This window comes from Coffea eugenioides, chromosome 4 (genome assembly GCF_003713205.1).
Source record: "Coffea eugenioides isolate CCC68of chromosome 4, Ceug_1.0, whole genome shotgun sequence".
Lineage (NCBI taxonomy): Eukaryota > Viridiplantae > Streptophyta > Magnoliopsida > Gentianales > Rubiaceae > Coffea > Coffea eugenioides.
Genome location: NC_040038.1, coordinates 34,020,617 through 34,043,804, shown reverse-complemented (window position 1 = coordinate 34,043,804; position 23,188 = coordinate 34,020,617). Strand labels below are relative to the sequence as shown.

At 37.1% G+C, this 23,188-nt stretch overlaps 1 protein-coding gene and 1 pseudogene across 1 annotated transcript; both read left to right on the top strand.

Annotated features, from left to right (window-relative positions):
- Window positions 1–640: 640 nt before the first annotated feature.
- Window positions 641–11,631, top strand: LOC113769264 (annotated as a pseudogene).
- A 4,405-nt stretch (window positions 11,632–16,036) lies between these two features.
- On the top strand, window positions 16,037–22,260 carry LOC113768800 (F-box/kelch-repeat protein At3g06240-like). Its single transcript, XM_027313295.1, has 2 exons — window positions 16,037–17,237; window positions 22,052–22,260. Exon 1 carries the CDS (start codon window positions 16,060–16,062, stop codon window positions 17,224–17,226), a length of 1,167 nt encoding a protein of 388 aa, XP_027169096.1. The 5' UTR covers window positions 16,037–16,059; the 3' UTR covers window positions 17,227–17,237; window positions 22,052–22,260.
- Window positions 22,261–23,188: the final 928 nt, after the last annotated feature.

The following is a 23,188-nucleotide window of genomic DNA, read 5'->3' as shown; positions in this document are numbered from 1 at the left end:
AATTAAAAGTTCGAAACCCATTGAAACTTTTTTTCCTCTTAGGAAATAAAACGTTGCTCTATCTTAGATTTCCTTTTCAAATGCGGCAATGTGTATAAATCTAAGCTGCAACCGTTTATAAAAGTGCATAGATCCTCAACCGAACTGGCCTCAGCCCCTCAAGAGTAAGAATAGCAAGACCAATAAGACCATTTGTTTGCTTGACACTTCTTTTTCTTTTTTTTTTCCTCTAGTTTTCATCAATTCCATTAACCATTTAGCTATTAACAACCAACTTTTAGTTTTGCTCAATGTTTTTAAATTCGAATTGGAGAGTGAACCGAAAATCTTTCGATTTACAATTCGACCGATTCAACCCCCATTTAAAGGTTTAATAATTTTTTATTTATTTTAGTATTAAATTTTTTGAGTAAAACTAAAATATTTATTTTAGAAAATAAAAATTTAATAAACCCAATTTTTATCAGCTTTTATCGGTTTAATCAGGTTTGATTGATTCAATTGATTGTTTGGGCTATTCATTGAACCGGACCTGAGGTATAACCAGACGAACCGGTCGGTCCGGTCCGGTTTTCAAAACGCGATTGCTAGCCAACCGTTTGTTAGTACATTTGAATTAGTATAAAACAAGAAGTAAATGATGAGGTGAGGCCCTTTGTATATTTGTTGGCTTTTATCGGTTTAATCAGGTTTGATTGATTCAATTGATTGTTTGGGCTATTCATTGAACCGGACCTGAGGTATAACCAGACGAACCGGTCGGTCCGGTCCGGTTTTCAAAACGCGATTGCTAGCCAACCGTTTGTTAGTACATTTGAATTAGTATAAAACAAGAAGTAAATGATGAGGTGAGGCCCTTTGTATATTTGTTGGAGGCGAGGGACTTGGTAGTGAAGGATTCATATGTGTAATTAAAAGTTGGTAAGTCTTAAGTCCAAGACAAGGGTATTGAAGAACACGAAATCCTATTTGGAATGAAGAGTTTGCATTCAGAATGCATTACTTGGAGGATGAATTTATTTTGTCTGTGTATCAGTTTAATGAAAGACTCTGGATTCTTTAATGTTGCTGGAGATTTGGTGGGGCAAGGTTATGATTCCAGTTTGGTCTATTGTTGTAGAGGAAAACCACAACTTCAGATGAAAACCACAACTTGCCTCCCACTTGGTTCTCTTTTCAAAAGCGCGATCTTGAAATCAACCACCAACAAAGACTATGGTATAGCTTTGTATGTTTTGTTAGTTTTATTTGATAATTTGTACTAATGCTTTTGTCATTGGTGTTTTTATGGATTTGTTTATGTTTAAATTACGTGAAGTAGACATACTGCCTAATCCGGAGTCATTTAATGGTTATGGCTTCTTGATCTGGACCTCAAGAGCCAAGAACTTGAATTTTTGGATAATAGCTATAGTTAACTACATGATGACAAATAATGATTGAAATAATGAGAGGATTTCTAAGTGGCATTTCTTTCCTATAGAAGAATTTTGGTGCTTCATGTGTTGAATTTTTTAGGTCAGTTTGCATAAATGAAACTTGAAAATGGCCTTTAGGAATGTTAGGACCAGTTCGAGGAGTCCACTTTCATGTGTGGTTCTATATTTACAAGAATTAGGAGGCCTTAGATGGCTTGCTCACATTTTTACCCCTTTTGAGGTGTCAATTTGGTTTTGACGAATTGGTTAATTAGAATATCGATTAGAAAAGTTAAGATAAGTAAAATGGCCTCATCCTCAATTCTGCATGGTTTGTTTCCAGCTGTACTCAGATTTATGAAATTCGATAATAGGGTATTCAAGTTTATTTGTGATGAATTTGACGAGAGTCAGAATACCCAATGACAGATTGGGTATATCTTAAATATTAAAGTGAGATTTTCTGCAATACTCAGGCAAGGTGGCTTTTTTTTTTCCTTCTTGTTTGGTTGAGCTACCTTGTTGACTAGTAACATGTTTGGCTGCAGTATAAAAGAGATTAAAGGAGGTACTTTTTCTTGATATAGTTCTCTTTTTCTTGATTTGTACGAGGGAACAAGTGAGTTTGGGAAAGGTTAGATTACAGAGTTAAGAATTACAATTGCCCTTGTGATACTAAAGGTTGAGTGGTTATTAAGAGAGCTCAATGCAGATAGCTGAGAAAAAGTGTTAGTCAATATTATCAGTCTGCGCAAATAACTACAGCGTGGGGGCTTATTTTTTCTAGGCTCCCCAGCTTTTCAGAATGTTTAAAAAAGAGGTCCAAACGTGATATGCTTTCTAGCTGTAGTTAGTTGATTCTTTGGAGAATATGATGGTGCAAAATGCACTTCTTTGTGCTTAATACAGAATCTAAGTTTTCCTCTACTCCTGTCCCATTCAGTCCATTCCTTGAAGGTCAGTGTTGCCATCTTATGACCTGGTAGGTTCATTGAGACCTCCTGATATGAGCAGGCTGCAGCAGGCATTGAACTGGCTCTCTGCCTTCATCTAGCTTGTAGCTGTACTAGACCATGTGCAAAGTTCCTTTTAGCAGAAGTAGCATTATTCAAGCTCTGAACCAACTCTCACCAAGTTCTTTTAGATTGGATAGGAATCATCTCCATAAACAGAACTGATGTTGATGACTCTTGGCCTTCTTAGCCTTTCATATCAGGAATTCAGCAAATGTGTGCAGTTTGAGTAGCAAAATCCCTAAAGCAGTTGTTGTGATACAAGTATATGGATACTGTTGCACATTATAGGCCTTGTTGTAGGTTCAACTCTGTGATATTTTCTCTCTCTGCCTGGAGCTGGAAGTAATGATCTTTTATGATCAATGGTCATTTTGAAATGGATGGACTGCATGGTGATCAGATAAGAGGAGCTTGTAATCCTTATATTAGCTGAGTATCATGGTCCCATAGACATTCTGCAAAACCATTTAAAATGCATATGACCCTTTTGTTTGCTTTTCCATTTTCTAGCTGTTTCTGCGTTCTGCTTAATAGTCTGTTTATTTGAAATGTTTCCTTTACACATATTTGTTTTCTTAATATTACAGATAAATGTCCTGCAATAGCAACTTCATTGCAGTTCTCCTAGTGTCTCCTGTCATATCTGTTTAAATGATTTTCAAAGATTTGATGCTTCTAAGCAGTACCGATAAATAAGGGGAAGTAATTTTTTCATAGAATTATTTGGCAATGTCTTGCTTAGGAATGCTTAATGGGCAGTAAAAAGGAGATTGAGTCGATTTAATTGCCTCTCCCATTGAACATAATAACATTTTATACACCAATTATACAGTTGTATTTGACTTTACCTTATGAATGCAGGTAAATTTCTTCTGATACTGGCACTGTATAGGAGAGGTGTGCAAGTATGCGGTGACCATCTCTTGTATGTCATCAAAGTTGCAGAGCTGAAAACACCGATGAGTATGGAGATAAATGTGTTTCATCTGAAGATGTTTTTAGGTGTACTCCGACAAGGAAGATATTAGAAGGGAAACATCTAGTGAAGGTTATTGTTGGTCGCTTACAGAGGCTTTTCAATAAAAATGAAGAAGCATCAGGGACTGACAATTCTTCTGAGCTGTCAACTACCATTTCTGTTAAAAAAGATAACTTGGCTCAGCCGAACAGTAACAGTAGCTTTGAAGAGCTGATTAAAATGCTAAAGTTAAGCAATGATGAAAAAGACATACCAAAGAACCCAGAGGGTGGCAACCTTTTGGATCAACCATATGCAATGCCACCTGAAGATCTCAACATGCTTCTGTTTACTCCTAAGTCACAATTAATGAGAGATCTTGCAGAATTGCAGGGAACAACAGATGTTCAAGAGGGCCCTTGGACATGGAAATCAGCAGACAAATCATGTTTAGTGCGAGTTATTACGTACACCAAAGCAGTAACAAAATTAGTAAAGGCTGTGAAAGCTACTGAAGAGCAAACTTATATAAAGGCCAATGGGAAAGAATTCATTGTCTTTGTAGATGTTAATACTCCTGAAGTTCCATATGGAAATACATTTAAGGTTGATCTACTTTACAAGATAACTCCAGGGCCGAAGCTATCTTGTACAGAAAAATCTGCTCATCTTGTCGTATCCTGGGCCATAAACTTCCATCAAAACACTATGATGAAAGGCATGATTGAAGGAGGAGCCAGGCAAGGATGGAAGGAGAGTTTTGAACAGTTATCTGACTTGCTAGCTAAAATTCTCAAAGTGATTAATCCTATAAATGTATCAGATTGCATACGATAGCAACTTTGCAGGAGCACCAGTCAAATTGGGAACTGGCAGCTGAATATTTTTTGGAATTGTACTATGGTTTAGGCATATTCATGGTTCTATATATTGGTTTTCACATCTGGCTTTGTGGAGAGCTCTAGCTCCAAGGCTTAGAATTTGATGGTCTTGATTTACCTGATAGTGTGGGGCAAATTATTAACTTTGCAATTTTAGTCATCCAACTTGAGAATGCTTATAACATGGTATCACATTTTTGTGCAAGCAAGGCTAAAATGAGGTAACAGTTCACAAAGCATATCACTTTATATCAAATGTATATCATGTTTAGTAGTTTAACTGAAAATCACATGATTAACAGGAAGTAATCGTGGAGTCAAAATGCAAGGGGATGGTTGGGTGCTTATAATAGCTTTGATTGAGGGTGTGGATCTAGCTTCTTTAGATTCAACTGAATTACCAGATCCTTATGTGTTATTTACCTGTAATGGCAAAATAAGGACAGACTCTGTGCAGCTGCAAACTGTCGATCCTCAGTGGAATGGTTTGATCCTCTACTAAATCTCGTTATTGTGTACTCTAACTAGTAATCAAATCATGGTACTGTGACAACCTTTCATCTGATACAATGTGCAGAAATACATGAGTTTGATGTTTCAGAAGAACCACCTTCAGTGCTGGATGTGGAAGTTTTTTATTTTGATGGTCCATTTGATCAAGCTTCCTCTCTTGGCCATGCTGAAATTAATTTTTTGAAGCATACGTCTACAGAATTAGCAGACATATGGATTCTCCTAGATGCAAAACTTGCTCAATCTTCTCAGTCAAAGTTGCACCTGAGAATTTTTTGGACAATACTAATGGAGCTAAAACAATAAGAGACTATTTAAACAAGATGGAAAAGCAAGTAGGAAAGAAGGTAATAAGGTTTCATAGTGTCACAGATTTCATCTTCTAGACCTTTTGAAATTATATGTTGTTGTAAATTTTAAAAGAAAAGGAAAATGAACAAAAAACTCTACTTTTCTTTATTTTCCCACACCCTAAAATATGCTTACAAGGTAAGCATTTATAGGACAACCCTATCATAGTTCTGCCACCACTTAAGGTAATAGAACCATGATTTTAGGGATTACATAATCAACTCATATCCTATCTATTCAAACTTGATTGATCATAAGCAATAAAATCCCATAATCATGGGAGGTAATATCTCTCATAATCATGGGAGATAATTATGGAAGATAATATCTCCCATAATCATAGGAGATAATATCTTCGACACCCCCCCTCAAGTTGGTGCATATATATTTATCATGTCCAACTTGCTTGTAAGAAGTTCAAAGTTTGGTCTGAGGAGTCCTTTGGTGAGAATGTCAGCTATCTGCTGAGCTGATGGAACGAATGGCATGCAGATAATTCCTCCTTCAAGTTTCTTTTTTATGAAGTGGCGGTCAATCTCAATATGTTTGGTTCTATCATGTTGCACAGGATTATGAGCTATGCTAATTGCCGCCTGGTTATCACAATAGAGCCTCATTGGTAGTTCAATAGGTCTTTTTAGCTCCTCTAAAACTCTCTTCAGCCATAACATCTCACACACACCATGAGCCATAGCTCGGTACTCTGCCTCTGCACTACTACGAGCTACAACACTTTGTTTCTTACTTCTCCAAGTAACCAAATTGCCCTATACAAAGGTACAATACCCCGAGGTTGATCTTCTATCAATGACTGATCCTGCCCAATCAGCATCTGTATAAGCTTCAATGGTCTTTCGATCTCCTCTTTTAAAGAACAATCCCTTTCCTGGAGTACTTTTTAAGTACCTCAGAATTCGATATACTGCATCAAGGTGCTCTTCATATGGAGAATGCATAAACTGGCTCACAACACTCACTGAAAAAGCTATATCAGGACGAGTGTGAGCCAAGTAAATTAGCTTGCCTACTAACTTTTGGTATCGAGCAGTATCAACTGGTGTTCCATCTTTTATATCTGCTAACTTGTGATTCGGATCCATAGGAGTGTCTGCAGGTCGACATCCACATCCCTGTTTCCTTTAAAAGATCCAAAACATACTTGCGTTGGGACACAACCATGCCCTTCTTGGACCGAGCTACCTCCATCCCTAAGAAATATCGTAGTGTTCCCAAATCTTTGATTTCAAAGCTAGAAAAAAGACTTTTCTTCAGCCGTTCCATCTCAATTAAGTCATCTCCTGTGAGGATGATATCATCCACATACACAATGAGTACTGCTATCTTGCCGTCCTTGGAGTGTTTAACAAACATGGTGTGATCACTCTGAGCTTGGGTATAGCCTTGATCCTTTACCGACCTAGTAAATTTTTCAAACCAGGCCCTAGGAGATTGTTTGAGACCATATAACGATTTTTTTAGCTTTCAAACTCTAGACTGAAACTTCCCTTCAAATCCAGGGGGAGAATCCATGCACACCTCTTCCTCCAGATCACCATTTAAAAATGCATTTTTGACATCAAGTTGTTGGAGTGGCCAATCAAGGTTTACTGCTATTGAGAGAAGCACCCTAATAGTGTTTAATTTTGCCACTGGAGCAAAAGTTTCAAGATAATCGATCCCGTAGGTTTGAGTAAATCCTTTAGCCACCAATCGAGTTTTGTACCGTTCCAATGTCCCATCGGAATTATACTTGATGGTAAAGACCCATTTACACCCTACTGTTTTTTTCCCTTGTGGCAGGTTTGTTACTTCCCATGTTTGATTCTTCTCAAGAGCATACATCTCTTCTTCAATAGCCTTTCTCCACTCTGGAACTTGTAATGCTTCCTGTACATTCTTTGGAATTTCCACAGAAGAAAGTTGTGAAGTAAATGTCAAGAAAGTAGGGGATAACTTTTCATAAGAGACATAGTTAGTCATAGGGTGTTTGATACAAGAACGCGCTCCCTTTAGAAGTGCAATAGGAAGATCCAAATCAGCAATCTTTGAATCAGAGGAAACTTTATCTGATGACTCAAAAACATCAAATTCTGCCCTCGGTTCGGATTCCTTGTTGTGAAGAGAAGGGGGAGCTTTATCTTTTCCTCGATGATTTTTCCTGACATAGGTTTTCAGGGTTTTTTCAGTTATATTCCCATCTCTTTCACTAAGAGAATTCGACTCTGTTATTGGCACTATAAACAAGAGATCCTCTTCAAATCCCTGATCAATTTTTTCACGTTTTTCAAAATCCTTTTGACGGGCAAATTGAAGAGTGTCATTTGATTTTTCAAGATTATTATCTTGAAAAGATTCTTGTTGAGGAAATTGTGCTGTAGATTCTTCTAAAAAATCAGAAAAATTTTGATCAGGAATTAGATTTTCAATACGAAAAACATCATCATCTTCTACAAGTTCTTCTACATGCCGAGTCCCCCCCCCTGAAGAGGATCTCTAAAGAAAGGTTTATCTTCAAAAAATGTTACATCCATGGTTACAAACATTTTTTTCGAAATGGGGTCAAAGCATTTATACCCCTTTTGCGTGGGTGCATATCCAACAAAAATGCATTTCCTTGCTCGAGGGTCTAACTTGCTTCGACCTTGTTCATGATTGTGAACAAAGGCTATGCACCCAAACACCTTTAATGAGACTTCATATGTTAATCGAGACATGGGATAAATTGTTTTGAAAAAATTCAGAGGAGTTTGGAAATTCAAGGTTCTTGAGGGCATTCTGTTTATGAGATATGTAGCAGTTAAAATTGCTTCGCCCCATAGATATTTAGGAACATTTCTTGAAAAAAGTAATGCCCTCGCCACTTCTAAAAGATGTTTATTTTTTCTTTCAGCTACCCCATTCTGTTGTGGGGTATCATTGCAGGAGCTTTGATGCACAATCCCTTTTTCAAGAAAAAAACTTCCTAAAATTTTATTGAAATATTCTTTTCCATTGTCACTCCGAACAATTTTGATTTTTTCTTGAAATTGTGTCAAAACCATGCTGTAGAATTTTTGAAACACACTTGCATCCTCTGATTTCTCTCTTAACAAATACACCCAACAAACTCTTGTGTGATCATCGATGAATGTAACAAACCATTTTTTTCCAAATGAAGTTGAAATTCTAGAGGGACCCCAAACATCAGTATGTAATAGAAAAAACGGTTTTGAGGGTTGATAAGGATGTATAGAAAATGTAGACCGATGATGTTTAGCCAATTCGCAGATTTCACATTGAAAGGAAGATGAATCTTTATTCTTAAACAAATCTAGAAATAAGTATTTCATGTAATAAAAACTAGGATGTCCTAGTCTAAAGTGCCATAACATAATCTCTTTATTACTAGTAATAGAGACGGACCCGTAACATGTGTTTTTGATTGGTGTTGTCATATTTGATCCATCTTCAAGGAGGTAAAGTCCCCCATTTTCTCTAGCACATCCAATCATCCTCCCCGTGGTCAGTTCCTGAAACTCACAAAAAGAGGGGAAAAAATTAATCCGACACTTGAGATCCCTAGTTAATTTACTTATGGACAGCAAATTGCATGATAACTTTGGAACATGAAGAACTCTATGAAGTGTTATAGTAGGAGAGATGACAACGGAACCTATGCCAGCTATGACGGATAATGATCCGTCAGCAACCTTGACCCTTTTATTGCCTGCACATGGACTGTAGGTAGAAAATAATTGTGACAAACTAGTCATATGGTCAGTGGCTCCAGAATCAATAACCCATACAATCTGTGGACAAGATGCATTTGATGTATTACATGAAAGAGCAATAGTAAAACGATTACCATTTTTAGCAAAAGAACAGAAAGGAGTGAAGCTTTTTGTCTCAGTGACTGAAAATTGTGGAGACTTAAAGAGTTTGTACAGTTGGCTTAATTGTTCCTTTGTGAAGGCTGGTGTCTCAGAGTCAGTTTGTTGCTTTTGAGAATCCTCATTCACAGTCTGCAATACCTTGCTATCACCTCCATTTTTCTTCTTGAAATTCGATGGTTTCCCATGTAATTTCCAGCACGTGTCCTTTGTGTGCCACGACTTTTTACAGTGTTCACACCAAGGCTTCCTTCTTTTATCTCCATCCAAATCTGTCCCCTTCGAAACCAATGATGAAGTCTCAACTTCATCCTCTGCCTTGGACTTTAGCATCACCTTACGCCTTGATTCTTCTCTTCTGACCTCAGAAAATACTTCACGAATGGAGGGGAGAGGCTTCCTGCCCAAAATACGACCTCGCACCTCATCAAGTTCTTGATTTAGTTCGGCCAAGAAGACATAGACTCTGTCGTTCTCCTCCCGTTTCTTGTATCGAACACTGTCTACACGGCAATCCCATTCATCCTCATAACAAAGATCCAATTCCTGCCATAAAGTTACCATCTGATTGTAATAGGTTGTAACATCTCTATCTTCTTGTCTTGATTTCCACAATTTCGTCTTGAGATTGAAAATTTGAGACGAATTCTCTATATCGGAATACATGTCCCGGACAGCGTCCCACACATCCTTGGCTGTGGGCAGAAATAAGTGTGGCTTTCCTATCGCTGGTTCCATAGAGTTTATCAACCAAGCGATAACTAGAGAGTTCTCTGAATGCCATCTCTTCAAATTGGGATCTTCAGCAGCTGGTTGTTGAATTTCTCCAGTAAGGTGGCCGAGTTTACCTCTGCCATCGATAGCCAGTTTTACGGATTGAGCCCATTCCAGATAATTGGAACCATTTAATTTATGAACGGTTATTTGTAGGGAAGAAGAATTTGAAGCGGAGTAATCTGTAGTTTGGATAACTACTGAAGACGAGGATGAGTCTTCTCTTGTGTGAGCAGTCGATCCAGTCATGGCTGCTCGGTAGTTCATGGCAGGAATTGGTACAGAGCCGGAGCTCTGATACCATGTAAATTTTAAAAGAAAAGGAAAATGAACAAAAAACTCTACTTTTCTTTATTTTCCCACACCCTAAAATATGCTTACAAGGTAAGCATTTATAGGACAACCCTATCATAGTTCTGCCACCACTTAAGGTAATAGAACCATGATTTTAGGGATTACATAATCAACTCATATCCTATCTATTCAAACTTGATTGATCATAAGCAATAAAATCCCATAATCATGGGAGGTAATATCTCTCATAATCATGGGAGATAATTATGGAAGATAATATCTCCCATAATCATAGGAGATAATATCTTTGACAGTTGTCTACATGATCTGTCTGTGGCAGTTAAACCTCCAATCACCACACAGAAATTCAGCATTCCAAAAGATTTTTGGATTGCCACCTAAAGAGTATCTCATTAGTGATTTTTCACGCTCCCTTAAGAGAAAGATGCCATTGCAGGTAAGGTTGCAAGGATCTTGTTTATATTGCTTTCATCAAATTTTTTTTTTTTCTTTCATTACCATTAGTAGGACGGAGAACTAATAAATATTTATACAGGAGACAAAGTTTTATTGGTGGACGTCTGGTTGATTTCTGAAATATTTATCTTAATCTCCTCGCCATTTTTAGTTTGACAAGACACAAAAGGAAATGCAAATGCATCTAACATTATACTTTATGGATTAGTGGATGTAAATTTTCTAATTGATAAAAGTGATGTCTATAATGATGTCTTGCAGTTTTAGAATTAGCTTTTATTTTTACTTTATTGGACTGCTCCCAATAAAATGTAGAAGTTTTGGCTTTGATGGTTCTGTGGTTTCTGATCCATGTTAGCCATGATGGAGGTCGTAAATATTCATTGTTGAGGAAATGGTGGTGAAAAATCCTGATGGAGATCCTAAATGTTAAATAGCTGTATTTTTTCTTCTTCTCTTATTTCCATTGCGGCAGGCCATCTCACTCTACATTTTCTCAGTTTTTGCCTGTCTCTACCTCTATTCTGAGCAAGACCAATACTTGGTCCAGGGACAGCTCTTTCTATCAGCGAGAATTGTTGGATTCTATGCCAACTTGTTTGGGCATAAAACCATGTTTTTCATTCCTTTTCATTCCATGGGAGAACATTGAACATATTCATGAGCTTTTCCCATCACTAGGAACAGTAGAAAGTCCTTCACTTGTCATAATCTTGTCTATGCGTCGTGGTAATGATGCTAGAAGGCAGGCTGCATTTCTATTTTCATTCATTCATTTCCTTCAACGTTGCCAGCAGGTATAGGCAGTGCATGTGCTCTTGTGAATTTTCATAGTGGATTGTTTTGATCTTTCTTTGTTACGAACCAGATCCAGTGATCAAAATTGAGTGAACGCTAACAGGACAGTAATGGTTGTGTGGACAAAGAGAAAATTAGGTCCTGATCAGAGAGCACAGATTGCAGAGGAACAGCAGGACAGAGATTAGAAGCTTAGTTTGCTTGAAGACTTCGATCCTATTTGATTGTCCAAGATGCTAGATTGGCCAAGGTTTTAAGTGTGGAACTTCCTGTGAATGTATGTATCTCATTCTTTGTGCTTAAAACCATATAATCCATCGCAGGTGCTTATATTAAAATTTTGTTCTTTTTGCTTAATAAGATTTATTAGATAAAAGTTCATAGAGTGTCATGAGATTCTGTTGAATTTGTATATGTATATCAGCCCTGTGGCAAGATTATATATGTTAATCATTGTTAAACTTTGTAAGTTGTTCCAATAGTACTTGAAGCTGGAAAGTAATAAAAAAATGTTTGCAACAAGAAACAAGTTCCTCAATATGTGGCAACAAAACTGCTCCCCCAATGCCATAACTGGTCCTTGAAAGTGTCTAAGTTACAATATTATTTCGCAACCTCTCTCTTGGCAGATCCAACTGATAACCTTCTTCAGAAACCAGCTCAACAAAGAAGCCTTAGGAAAATGTTCTGAACATAATCTTCAAGCTGAGGTAGCTGCATGGAGTAGTGAACTTGAAATGGGGCTGCTGCGGAAGATAGATAAGCGAGTCACCCAAGGGACAGACACAGAATCTATCAAAGTGGATCAACCTCACTCACTGATTTCTGAACCTCTTGCTTAACAATAGGAGGGCAAACTGAGAGGCCAGGCTCCCGAGTACCTGACACGTAAACAGTAAAGTCATGATCAGTGCCTGTAGAGATGCAGATTGATATCATGATCAGTGGCAATGTAGGAGACCCTATCAAGAAACCAGAGGGGGAAAATAGGAGAGGAGGGAAATTCAATCTAGAGGGAGGCAGCTATTGAAGGACATTACTGGGAAAATTAGTGACCAGGATGCTAAGATAAAGAGGAAACTCATGCTCAGAGATTAGAAGATGGCGGATGTTGAACCTAGCACTCAAGTGTTTAAGAAGTGCAAAACTCCAGAGCCTCTAAGTTGGGAACACAATGCAGAGACGGTGTTTTGGGAAGGGGGGGTGGTGAGGATCAGCCTTAGCTGTGAATCCCGTTGTAACTGTGAATTTCGTTATAACATACTAGTTGTTCTTGGAGGATGTCTTGGAATGGTTTGCCATGCATTTTGGGGTAACTATCATCACACTGACGTTTGGGTGCTGAAAGAGTATGGAATGCCGGAATCTTGGACTAAATATCGTGTTGCCATACCTCAAGATACATATTCATTTGTACCTAATTGTCAATTCGGGAATCAGGGGGTTGTTTTGCTAAAGGATAGCCTGAAATTGATTTTGCATAATTTGAAGAAGGAAACTTCGAGGGATATGGTGGTTGCTGGCATGCTGGATGCACTTCCAAATAAAATAATGAACTTTTCTGAGAACCTTGTTTCACCCAGTTGCTCTGGCTGGGATGGAAAGCAACAACCAGGAGGATAAAAGTTAAATTTTGATGCTCGATGAGGTAAAACTTTCAAGTCTATTGATTCATGTGACCTTGCTTTTATCTGGAGTAGTCATCAAATATTAGGCATTATATGTATAGATGACTACATAGTTATCTCATACACTTCTTCAGAAAAGCTTGGATATCGTATTGATTTAAGTTATGGTAGATCCAAACACATAGACAAATTAAAGTAGATCTACTGCATTTCAGCTAAATTCATTGAACCAAAAGTATTTTAACAGCGAAATGCCTACTTAGCATTTTGGCTCTCAGTCAGGTGAATATTTTAATTGCTGTTTCATTGGAGGACAATTAGATTCTTTTTGTAGCCACTTCAAGTTATCAAGGTGATTGCTATCTCTCAATGCTTTGCCCCAAAAGACGAAAAGAAAGCTAAAAGTTGTTTTTCTATCTTGGATTGATGGGACCATGTCCATTTGCAGATTCATCTTCGTGTAGAAGTCATTCTACCAGATGTTTTCGCACTTTTTTTTTTATATTTCAGGTTGAATTATAGAAGCATCTGTTTTACTTAATTTCTCCTGTTTTTGGATATTCAATCAGCTCAAAAGTAGTATCAAGGTGCATCCTTGAACCAAGTTTGAGCTGCTCTAGATTAGGTGAATATCTTGCCTGACTTCCTGAATGTCAAGATATGCCTGACTAAAGAGTGCAAATAACCACGAGAATTTGTCTTGCAGAATACAGAGGTTCAGTTTCTGAATGGGGGTTTCCATTTCATTTTAATCTTCCTGATAACATTAACTTTGTAAGCATATCTGAACATTAACTTCGTAAGCATGTCTGAACATTAACTTCGTAAGCATCTCTGAAGCATTTCTTGGTGTTTTAATTGATTGACTCAGTCGAAATAAAGACTTTCAATTCAGCATGCAAAAGAATATTTTGCTGATTTTTTATTGAGATAGTATTGAAGAGTTTAGGAGATGAAGGTCACATAAAGGGGTTCTAGAAATTGAATGACTTGCTGTTGAGAATGCATTTGGCCTATAAAGAAATTGAATGACTTACTAATGTCAAAGTTAATGTTCTTTTATCTCTTTCTTTTCTGTTGATGTCCAAGTTATTATCTCTCCTTCAGATTTCCTTTATTTGGTGATGCAGCATATGCCAGTTTTAACGGATGTTATTGAAAGAAAATGAGTTCAAAGCAAACTCTGAATACTAGATATGACCTCAAAATAATAGCGGTCAAGGTCGGCCAGTAAGACGATGGGGGATAAGCTTTGTCGTCGAGAGGGAAATAGCTCGGATCACCAGCTAAGGCCCCTAAATGACTGCTTAGTGATAAAGGAGGCACGGGTGCAGAGTCAGATAGCCAGGAGGTTTGCCTAGAAGCAGCCACCCTTGAAAGAGTGCATAATAGCTCAAATAAGATGGCTTCTACTGTATGCTGGTCAAGTTGAAGGCAAGTCAGTAACCTAGGTTGTGTCTGGCATTAGAATGCGTTCACTAATCAAACACGCTGAACAACTTTCTTATGCCAGCAAATCGAGCATTTTACTCCTTGATGTATCTTTTAAATCCAGTGTCCTATTTTTTCCTTTTGCATTCAGATTTTCTCATTATTTTCATATGCTTGAGTTTTCTTATGTATCTAAGAGATTCATGATTTCAATCAGCACAGCTCCGCACTAAAACTAATTGGTTTACCCGTCCATGGATATGAATCTTTTACTATGGCAAGTTGGTGAAATATGCATTTCCATGGGTTTTGCCCTCATTCAGTGTAATGTATGATGGTCGTAACCTTTATGGCAGGTACTTGCAAGAAATTTATACATAGAATTGCTTTTCCTTCTTTCCTCAGTTATCAGGTTCCTTTATGAGATTTCACCGACTTATAAAGCTCTGCAGCATTTGCTTGCTTCCATTTTGCATTGTATGTATGACCAGATGAGAAAGCACCGTACATGTTTGCTTTGATGCAGCTGCATTGGTCAGCACATCCTACAGAGAAACATTATGAAGCAGGGACAGAACTACAAATTGCTTCAATGTCCTGATTATGAAGTATATGGAGATTCACCATGCGTGCTGCAGATGTGGATTTACATTGACCGAAACTTAAAAGAATGAACAATGCTACTTTGTAGTAACACTTGTGCGGGAACTTGATAATCGAGTCACAACGTCCGTCAACTTCTTCCACAATACTTTTTCTGTTTGCACTTGAATTTGATGTTTTCGTCACTCTCAACTCTTTTGTAGAACGGCAAATTTATGCTGCATTAACCCTCCAGTAGGAAACTTGGGACCTAGTACTGTGCTCAACAGACTAACATGCCCACATATCCTAGTAGTAAACTTGGCAAATTTATGCTGCAGTAGCATTCAACCACCAGTAGGAAACTTGGGACCTAGTACTGTGCTCAACAGACTAACATGCCCACATATCCTAGTAGTAAACTTGGCAAATTTATGCTGCAGTAGCATTCAACCATAGCTAGCATACAGCCACCAGATAAAAACTTGATTGGGACAGAATGTAATATTACACGGCTAATGCTCACCAATTGACCACTCTTTATACGTGGGGGCGTTTGTACTCGTGAATTCGAAGGATTCATCTAATCCATCTTGTCTGTGCCCCCCAAGTGGAAAATGTGGCATAATCCTATATGTTGCTACACTAAAATAAATAAAAATTACCAAATCAGATGCACCTTAAACAAATAAAAAACCGAGTCCACAGTTCTATCGCTCATTATCTCTAACCTGCTATCTTTGACTGAACTACAAAAATGTGCTCATAATAGCCATATCTTACACGTCGTCCCAACTTTGCGCCCTAATCTGAATTTCAAGAGTATGCTATTTAAGCTGCACTTTTAAGAAAGGTCACAAGCAATTTTGTCCCCTTTGAAGCTTTGGACATCTGGCTTTCAAGGACCACCCTTTATCAGTAAATTAAATTACATCTGACTTTGATGTGTAGGCGTGATACATGAGTATCTACAATCTGATTATAAAGCACTTTAGAAAGGAATTACTGCATCTCTATCTCACCAGAAATTCTGTCAAGATCTCAAAGAAAAAGGAAAAACACAGCAGCTATGTCGGATTATACTCCAATTTTGCCCCAAGAACTCATCACCGACATACTCTTGCGCCTCCCTGGAAAATCCATAGGCCAGTTCAGGTGTGTTTCTAGGCCATGGCTCTCTTTACTCTCCGACTCACATTTCATCAAATCCCATTCAACACTCCTGAGCAGCCATGACCCGGGAAAGTTCATCCTCGTTTCTGACTCTGATCACACCCTTCACACAATAACTTTAACTCCCAGCACCAGCACCAGCAGCAACACCAGCAGCAGCCGCCAAGATGCCGTTGCAAGAAAGATCAGTTTTCCACAGTGCCCAGACAAGTGGGAAACAGTGGTGGGTTCATGCCATGGTTTGGTCTTAGTACGAACTGATGAACGTAGCTTGTATTTGATCAACCCCACAACTTTGGAGAGAGTAAAAATCCCAAGTTTTCCTTTGGCTTTGGACCCTTCTGCTAGTTTTAGCATGCACGGATTTGGCTATGATGATTGGACCGATGATTATAAGATTGTTACGCTTTCATACTATGACACGGACAATGAACACGAGCCTGATTGTGCTGATACTTTTGTTGATGTTTATAGTGTAAAGACAAGAACTTGGAAGAGATTTGATCCATCTCCTTGTGATCATGCTGTTCCTGATCTTGCCTCAGGGGTATTCCTCAATGGGGGTCTTCATTGGTTGGCTTCTGATAGATCTGAAGGCTATCCATCTGTTATTGCTGTTTTCCTTTTGGATGGCGAGGATTTTGAGGAAGTGCCACCTCCTAGTAGTCTTGATAGAGGTAAATTTGTGTTTAACAAGCTCGTGGTTCTTGAAGGATGTCTTGGAATTGTTGTCGATAATTATAATGATCAGGTAGATGTTTGGGTAATGAAACAGTATCGTGTCCAAGAATCCTGGACAAAGTTTACTATTAATGTACATGAAGATACTGATATGCTTAAACCTATATGTAAATTGCGGGACGAGGAGATTGTTTCGGAGAAGGATGAGGAGAAGTTGGTTTTGCATAGTTTGAGAGACGGGACTTCAAGGGAAATGGTGGTTGCTGGTCTTCCAGATACGTTTGAACATGGAGTGATGACCTTTTCGGAGACCCTTCTGTCACCAAATTTCTATAGTCTGAATGCAGAAATGCATAATTCTGAGGGCCAAATTGAAGCTTGATGCTGTACAAGGTAAAACTTTCAACTTCTATGACTTGCTTTTATCCTAGATTTGTCATGAAGGATTAGCAGTACGTTAATGACTTGATAGTTGTCCAATGCCCTACTGAGGAGAGCTTGGATATGTATTGGTTAAACTTTTACTAATAGTTGCAATCAAATTAACTCCACTTTAGATCATTCATGTATAGCACTCTGAAAAGGAGAAAGGAAATTAATATAGAAGTACTTGATAGAAGTTCTGCTTGTACATGTGAATATCCTATTTGGCTTTGAGGTTATACAGTTTGGTGATACTATAATGAATTAATCATTTTATGGAGGACCAATTGATTAGCATACAGATTTGGAAGACTATTGGTTTCTTTGTGAGGCTGGTGCATGTTAAGCAAGGCCATTTGCTAATCGCTGATGCTTTAATGCTAAACTTGAAAAAGAAAGCTTGAGAACAAATGGGTACTGAGAAGATGATCAAATTTGTCTGGAGAAACCACAAAGCATGAAGCCGCAAATTAGGATTTCATAGGTAATCTTCACTGTATGTCACTTATGCTGCATAAGTAAAATCCAATTAGTCAGAGACACTCGTAATCGAGTTTCCACATCTCAGTATATTCTTTGTCTGATTTCAACCATAACCTTCATATGTCTTTCGATGTGGTACAAATGTACTGCTATTCCTGGACAACAGATGGTAGATCTCTAAGAATGAAAGTAGAATCTGAGTTATTCACCTAACAATCATTTTCTTATGGTAATGGATACAGCCTGTCATTCCTATTTGTGCTGGTGGCCTTATTTCAGCCCCACACCAACCTTAACCCTCTGAACTCTAACATCACCGCTGGCACAGCATCTCCATGCCACCCATTGTGATACAGAAGTTTTCTATTTGGAGTCTCAAGTAAAGAATTAAGAAGTTTGGGGTGGAATTGAGAAGGTTAGGGAAGTGGGATTGGAGTGTAGTTAAATAAAGTATTGGAAGACGTAAGTTGGTAGTGGGATTCTACCATTCAAGAAACTTATTACCATTTCCTTAATTCTTTCCTTCTTCTTCTTCTGATTCACTCTCATATTCTTCTTCTTTCTTCCAATCAAAGAGGGTTTTTGGAGGATAACAGTCAAGTGACTGGTGAGGACATTGGGAACTCTTCTTTGTTTACTATTTAAGGTAATCCCTTTCATGTTTAAGTTGTTATAGCTTTATTTGATGAAAGTTTGATGGATAAAAAGCGAGTTTTGTGTTTAGATCCTTATTTGGGTTTCAAGTATATGGCTTAGTTGCATATGGTTTTGATGTAGTTGGGAATGAATATTTCTCTACATTATTAAATTTGTAAGATTAAGGTGTGATTGTGGAGTTGGTTATAATTAAAGCATTGGTTGGTTCCCTGAATGTCCGGCTATGAGATATATTCTGAAAATTTGAATTGGTTTATGTAATTGGCTTTGTTACATGTTGGTCTTAAGTTATTGTTGTCATTTGAAATGGAAATTAAGGTTGCGTGGTTTGGGGCTGGAATAATCGCTGCGTATCTTGGTATTGAACTTGTAATTAAGGATTAGACATGGCAGATAGATTGGATTCTAGATAATTCACATCTAAGAAAAACTTGGATTTCAATAATTTCGCGATAACAGTCAGCCTTGTACAATCTTAAACAACTGATCATAACTTGGTGTAGAAATGTCAAAACTGAGTGATTTTGGTTGCATTTGAAACTAGATCTTTCCAACAATATAAAATTCTGATTTTGATTCTTTCCCTATTGATACCAGAAAATTTGGAAATTTGACTAAAATTCTGGTTCTGCTCAGTACAGTACTAGAAATGTCCTGACTCGAGCAAAAAATAGGTCAGTTTACATTTCGAGTCACATAATATTGTCTTTTAGCGATTATTAGTATTAGGAATCTAATTTTAACGGTACTAATTTTGTAACTTTCGATGAGTATAGCTGATAAGAGTATATTTTACGTATTTTTAGTGTGTTTTATTAGTTAATTTTGGTTTGATTATTTAGTTTAATAACTAAAATAACTAAGGTTTTGGTAAAAAACTACATTTTATGTTAAAATGGCTAAACATTGCATTTTATGGATTTTTATGGTAAAAACTTCATATTTTGTAGGTTTAATGATTCAATCATCAAATGAAGTGCATTGAGAAGATATTTGGATGATTGAAGATGGATTAAAGTGGTGAAAATAAAATATGAAGTGTAAAAAGGAAAAATGCAATTTGAATCAAGAAAAGTCAGGTTTTGACAACTCTGACACGTTTTGGTATTTTGACTATATATGGAGCTACACTGATCGGATCAAGGTGATCTTAGTACCATTTTGAAGCTAAGAGATATATCTACATTTGGTATGAAGACATCAAAGTCCAATTCAGCCGTTTTCATAGTCCAAAAGTTGAAATACCGAAATTCAACTCAGCTGTCCAAAGTGGAAAACAGAGTTCTGACCAGTCTTTAGTATTTTGGTCATATCTCAGGCTAAAAAGCTCCGATCTGGATGATTTTTAGAGCATTGGAAAGCTAACTCAAAGGGCTACAACTTTGATGTTTTTCACAAAAGCCAGTTCAGCCTTTATGATAGAGAAAATTGCAGTTGAAGTAAGGACAAAGTGAATACGCGAGTACACAAAACGTGACTTGTAACCGCGTTTTGTGTAGGCGCGTTTTCTGGCCGCAATTCTGCAATTTGCTCAGTCAATTCTCTTGTGCTCTGACTACTTTCCATCTATAAGTTGCAAGAGAATTCGGTGCACATGCTTTAGAAGACAAAAGGGCAAGAAAGTTGGCATATTTTCAAGTCAAAAACAATGGCTATTGACTATCTTAACAATTTCAGATTTGGAAAACAAATGCAGCAAATTTGGACCAATGGAAAAGGAGCTTTTGGAGCAGTTTATATAGGGAGCAACCAGGACATTGAGAAATAGACGGGAGAAGCTTGGAGTCTGCAAAAATGTAGCTTTTCCATTCTCTTATTGTTAGATTAGTTTACTATAGAGTAGTAGTTCATCCTTCTTGTTTATTAGCTAGGCAAAGATGAAGAAGGAGATGAAGAAGGCAAGGAAAGAGCTCATGTGACAAGGGTTATTTTTCCTTTCCAACTCTTTATCTTTTGTATTTGATTCCAAGTTTAGCTAATATACAAGTTCTGGATTTTGTGTTTAATATGTGTCTTTAAAGTTTATACCTTGGGTTTGGTTGAACTTTCTATGATTGTTAGTGTTAATCATTTGGCTATTTAACTGCTATGTTTTGAGCAAGTTATTTAGCACTTTGGCTCTTTAAATCATGATTAATCTGGTACCATTAATTCTAATCATCTAAGGTGTTGTTTCTGCAATGAAAATTGAGATTTAACACTAGTTCAAGAAGTGCTAAACATAGGGAGTACACTCACGAAAGTAGAGGTGCACCTATGTGGTTTTTAGTGATTTATTTCATGTAATTTCACTGAAGAAATGAACTTGTAGCTAATTTCATAACCATGAGAATAGGTATGGATTAGTTATAAGTATAATTGATTCACTACGAAAGTAGGATTCAAATGCATAAGGAAATTACACCATAATTAGCCTAGATGTAGTATTCAATGATCCAAATATAACACTTGCATGAGTAGTTAGGGATACCACAACCTAAGGAGCTTTTATTTGTTAATTTCTTGTATAAGTGCAGTAGGTTAAATTTCTTATCATTAATTGATAGTCTAAATAATAAAGAAACTTTAGTAATACCGGTAATTGTTCACTCTTCCCTGTGGGATCGACCCGATATATACCCTAAACTACTAGTTGATCTGTATACTTGCAGTGAACGGGTGTAATTCGGTATTTTTTAGCTTGCACGTATGTAAAATACCCGTCAATAGCTTAAGTGATATTTGTTTAACTAAGCACTGGTAAAGTTGGAAATCATATGTAACAATGTTGCTTTGAACTAGGTTCTCACCCTATAGGTGTGGAAAGTATGTTTTCTATGTTTCTTGTTTCATGGGTCTTGAATTAAGTAATTTGGGATTGTTTACAGGTGGGGAGGACGTACTACGAAGATTACTTCAGTTAAGCTGGCTATTGGTTTGTTTGGCTAAAATAAGTGGTTTTGATACTCGCTACATTTCCAACTCAAAATTTTTGAATGAAAATGATTTCAACTGCTTATGTTAATATGAAATCTAATATGGGTAAGAATACATTTATTGCTTTTGATATACAAAAAATTATGATAAAGATGAATATGATTTGCTTTTGAATTATGAATGCAATGTATATTTTGCACTATAAACTCGCGGTTTCTTGGTTAGTGTCTTTGAATCTAGTTCCACCACTTTTATCTGTCCGGCCTACCTAGCAGGATAAATAGTTGGAAACCTTTTGTTTGGCCTACCTAGCGGGACAATTACTTAGGAACTTTCTATCGATCTGGCCTATCGAGTGGGACAAATAGTTAAAAAACCTTTGTCTGACCTATCTGACGAGATAAATAGTCAGGACTGGATATCTAGTTATTGATAGAGATTTTTTTTTTTTTGTAACCGGGAGGGCTCGAATCCGAGGTCTCTTGCTTACACTCCTTCCCCCGTACCATCCAACCCAACCCTTCCCCTAGTTATTGATAGAGATTAAAGCTTCATGAGTTTATTGTGATAAATTGTTAATTATTGAATTGGTATAATTATGTACTCTTCTGATAGATGTGTTTTAAAATTTATTGTGATATTAACTTGCTCATGCCGGCAGAGAAGTACCTGAGCTACTTATTGCATTGGACAACTTATTTGCTCACTGCATTTGTTAATATTTTCAGAGGAGGATGCATTTTATGAAGAGGCATTTGATCAAGTTTGAGGACTTCTAGAAAAGACTAAAGACTTGTTTAGATCAACCTTACTTCGGTTGTTTTTTAGGTTAACTTTCGTATATAAAATTAGATTATGACAATGAATGACTGTATTTTGTATAAGAGGTTAAATTTGGAAATGATTTTGGTTATTACCAATCACTTACAAATATAAATGATGGGAAGATTTAGAAATTAATATATACAAAATTTTAGTTATTTTGATTTTAATTCTATATAGGACGGCATTATGCCCCGATTTTGGAGTGTGACATGACATCCATCACCGCCCATATGCAATTCTGGTTGTAAGTCGTAGTTTTTACTAGCATTTCAAGTATTAAAAATTAGTTAATTGTGCCTGGACAACAATACATCGTGTGATTCTCTGTCCATCAGGGAAAACTGTCGAGTCAAAAAGTTTCGTGAGCATGGCTCCATGTCTTCACTAACAACTTATAACCAAAGCACTATTACGGTTCACTGCAAAATCCAGCCGCCAATGTAGTGTGTTTTAGAGGCACGGTGCTCTCTGGTGTCAGACCCCTACTTCATCAAGAGAAGAAAAAACAAAAAAAGAAAAAGAAAGATCACGGCATACATGATCCAAAAAAGCTCTTCGTTACTCAGATTACTCTTCTTACCGTAACCTTCACTGTCTACACCAAGAGCGACAATGGTCCCTTCCCTGAAAGAGCTGATTTTTTCTGCTGAACCGAGACAAGTTGTGCCAATATGGTCAATTCCTGTAATGGTTGGTTTTAGTTGTAAATCATAGGACATAATAAGTTTTTTCATAAACTCTGTAACTTAGAGCTTGTTAAAGTACCAAATTTCTCTCCATCTCCGGTTCCAAGAAATAGTTTTAAACTTTTAGTTAGTATGATTTTCGTTGTTGACAAGGTTTTTACTTCACCAAATCTGAAAAAAAAAAAAAAAGCTAAACACCCTGTTTTTTATAAGTATACAAATCTTTTATCGAGCATTTGGAGATATTAGGTGTTGATTCCAAAGAAATGATTGTTAACTATTAGTGGCATTTGAACTTCTTTATTATTTAGACTATCACAAGTAAAGCAAGGAAATATATACCACTAACTTGTA

Bases quoted from the DNA above. Each gene is read 5' to 3' on its own strand.
- LOC113768800 (XM_027313295.1), top strand. From the start codon at position 16,060: ATGTCGGATTATACTCCAATTTTGCCCCAAGAACTCATCACCGACATA.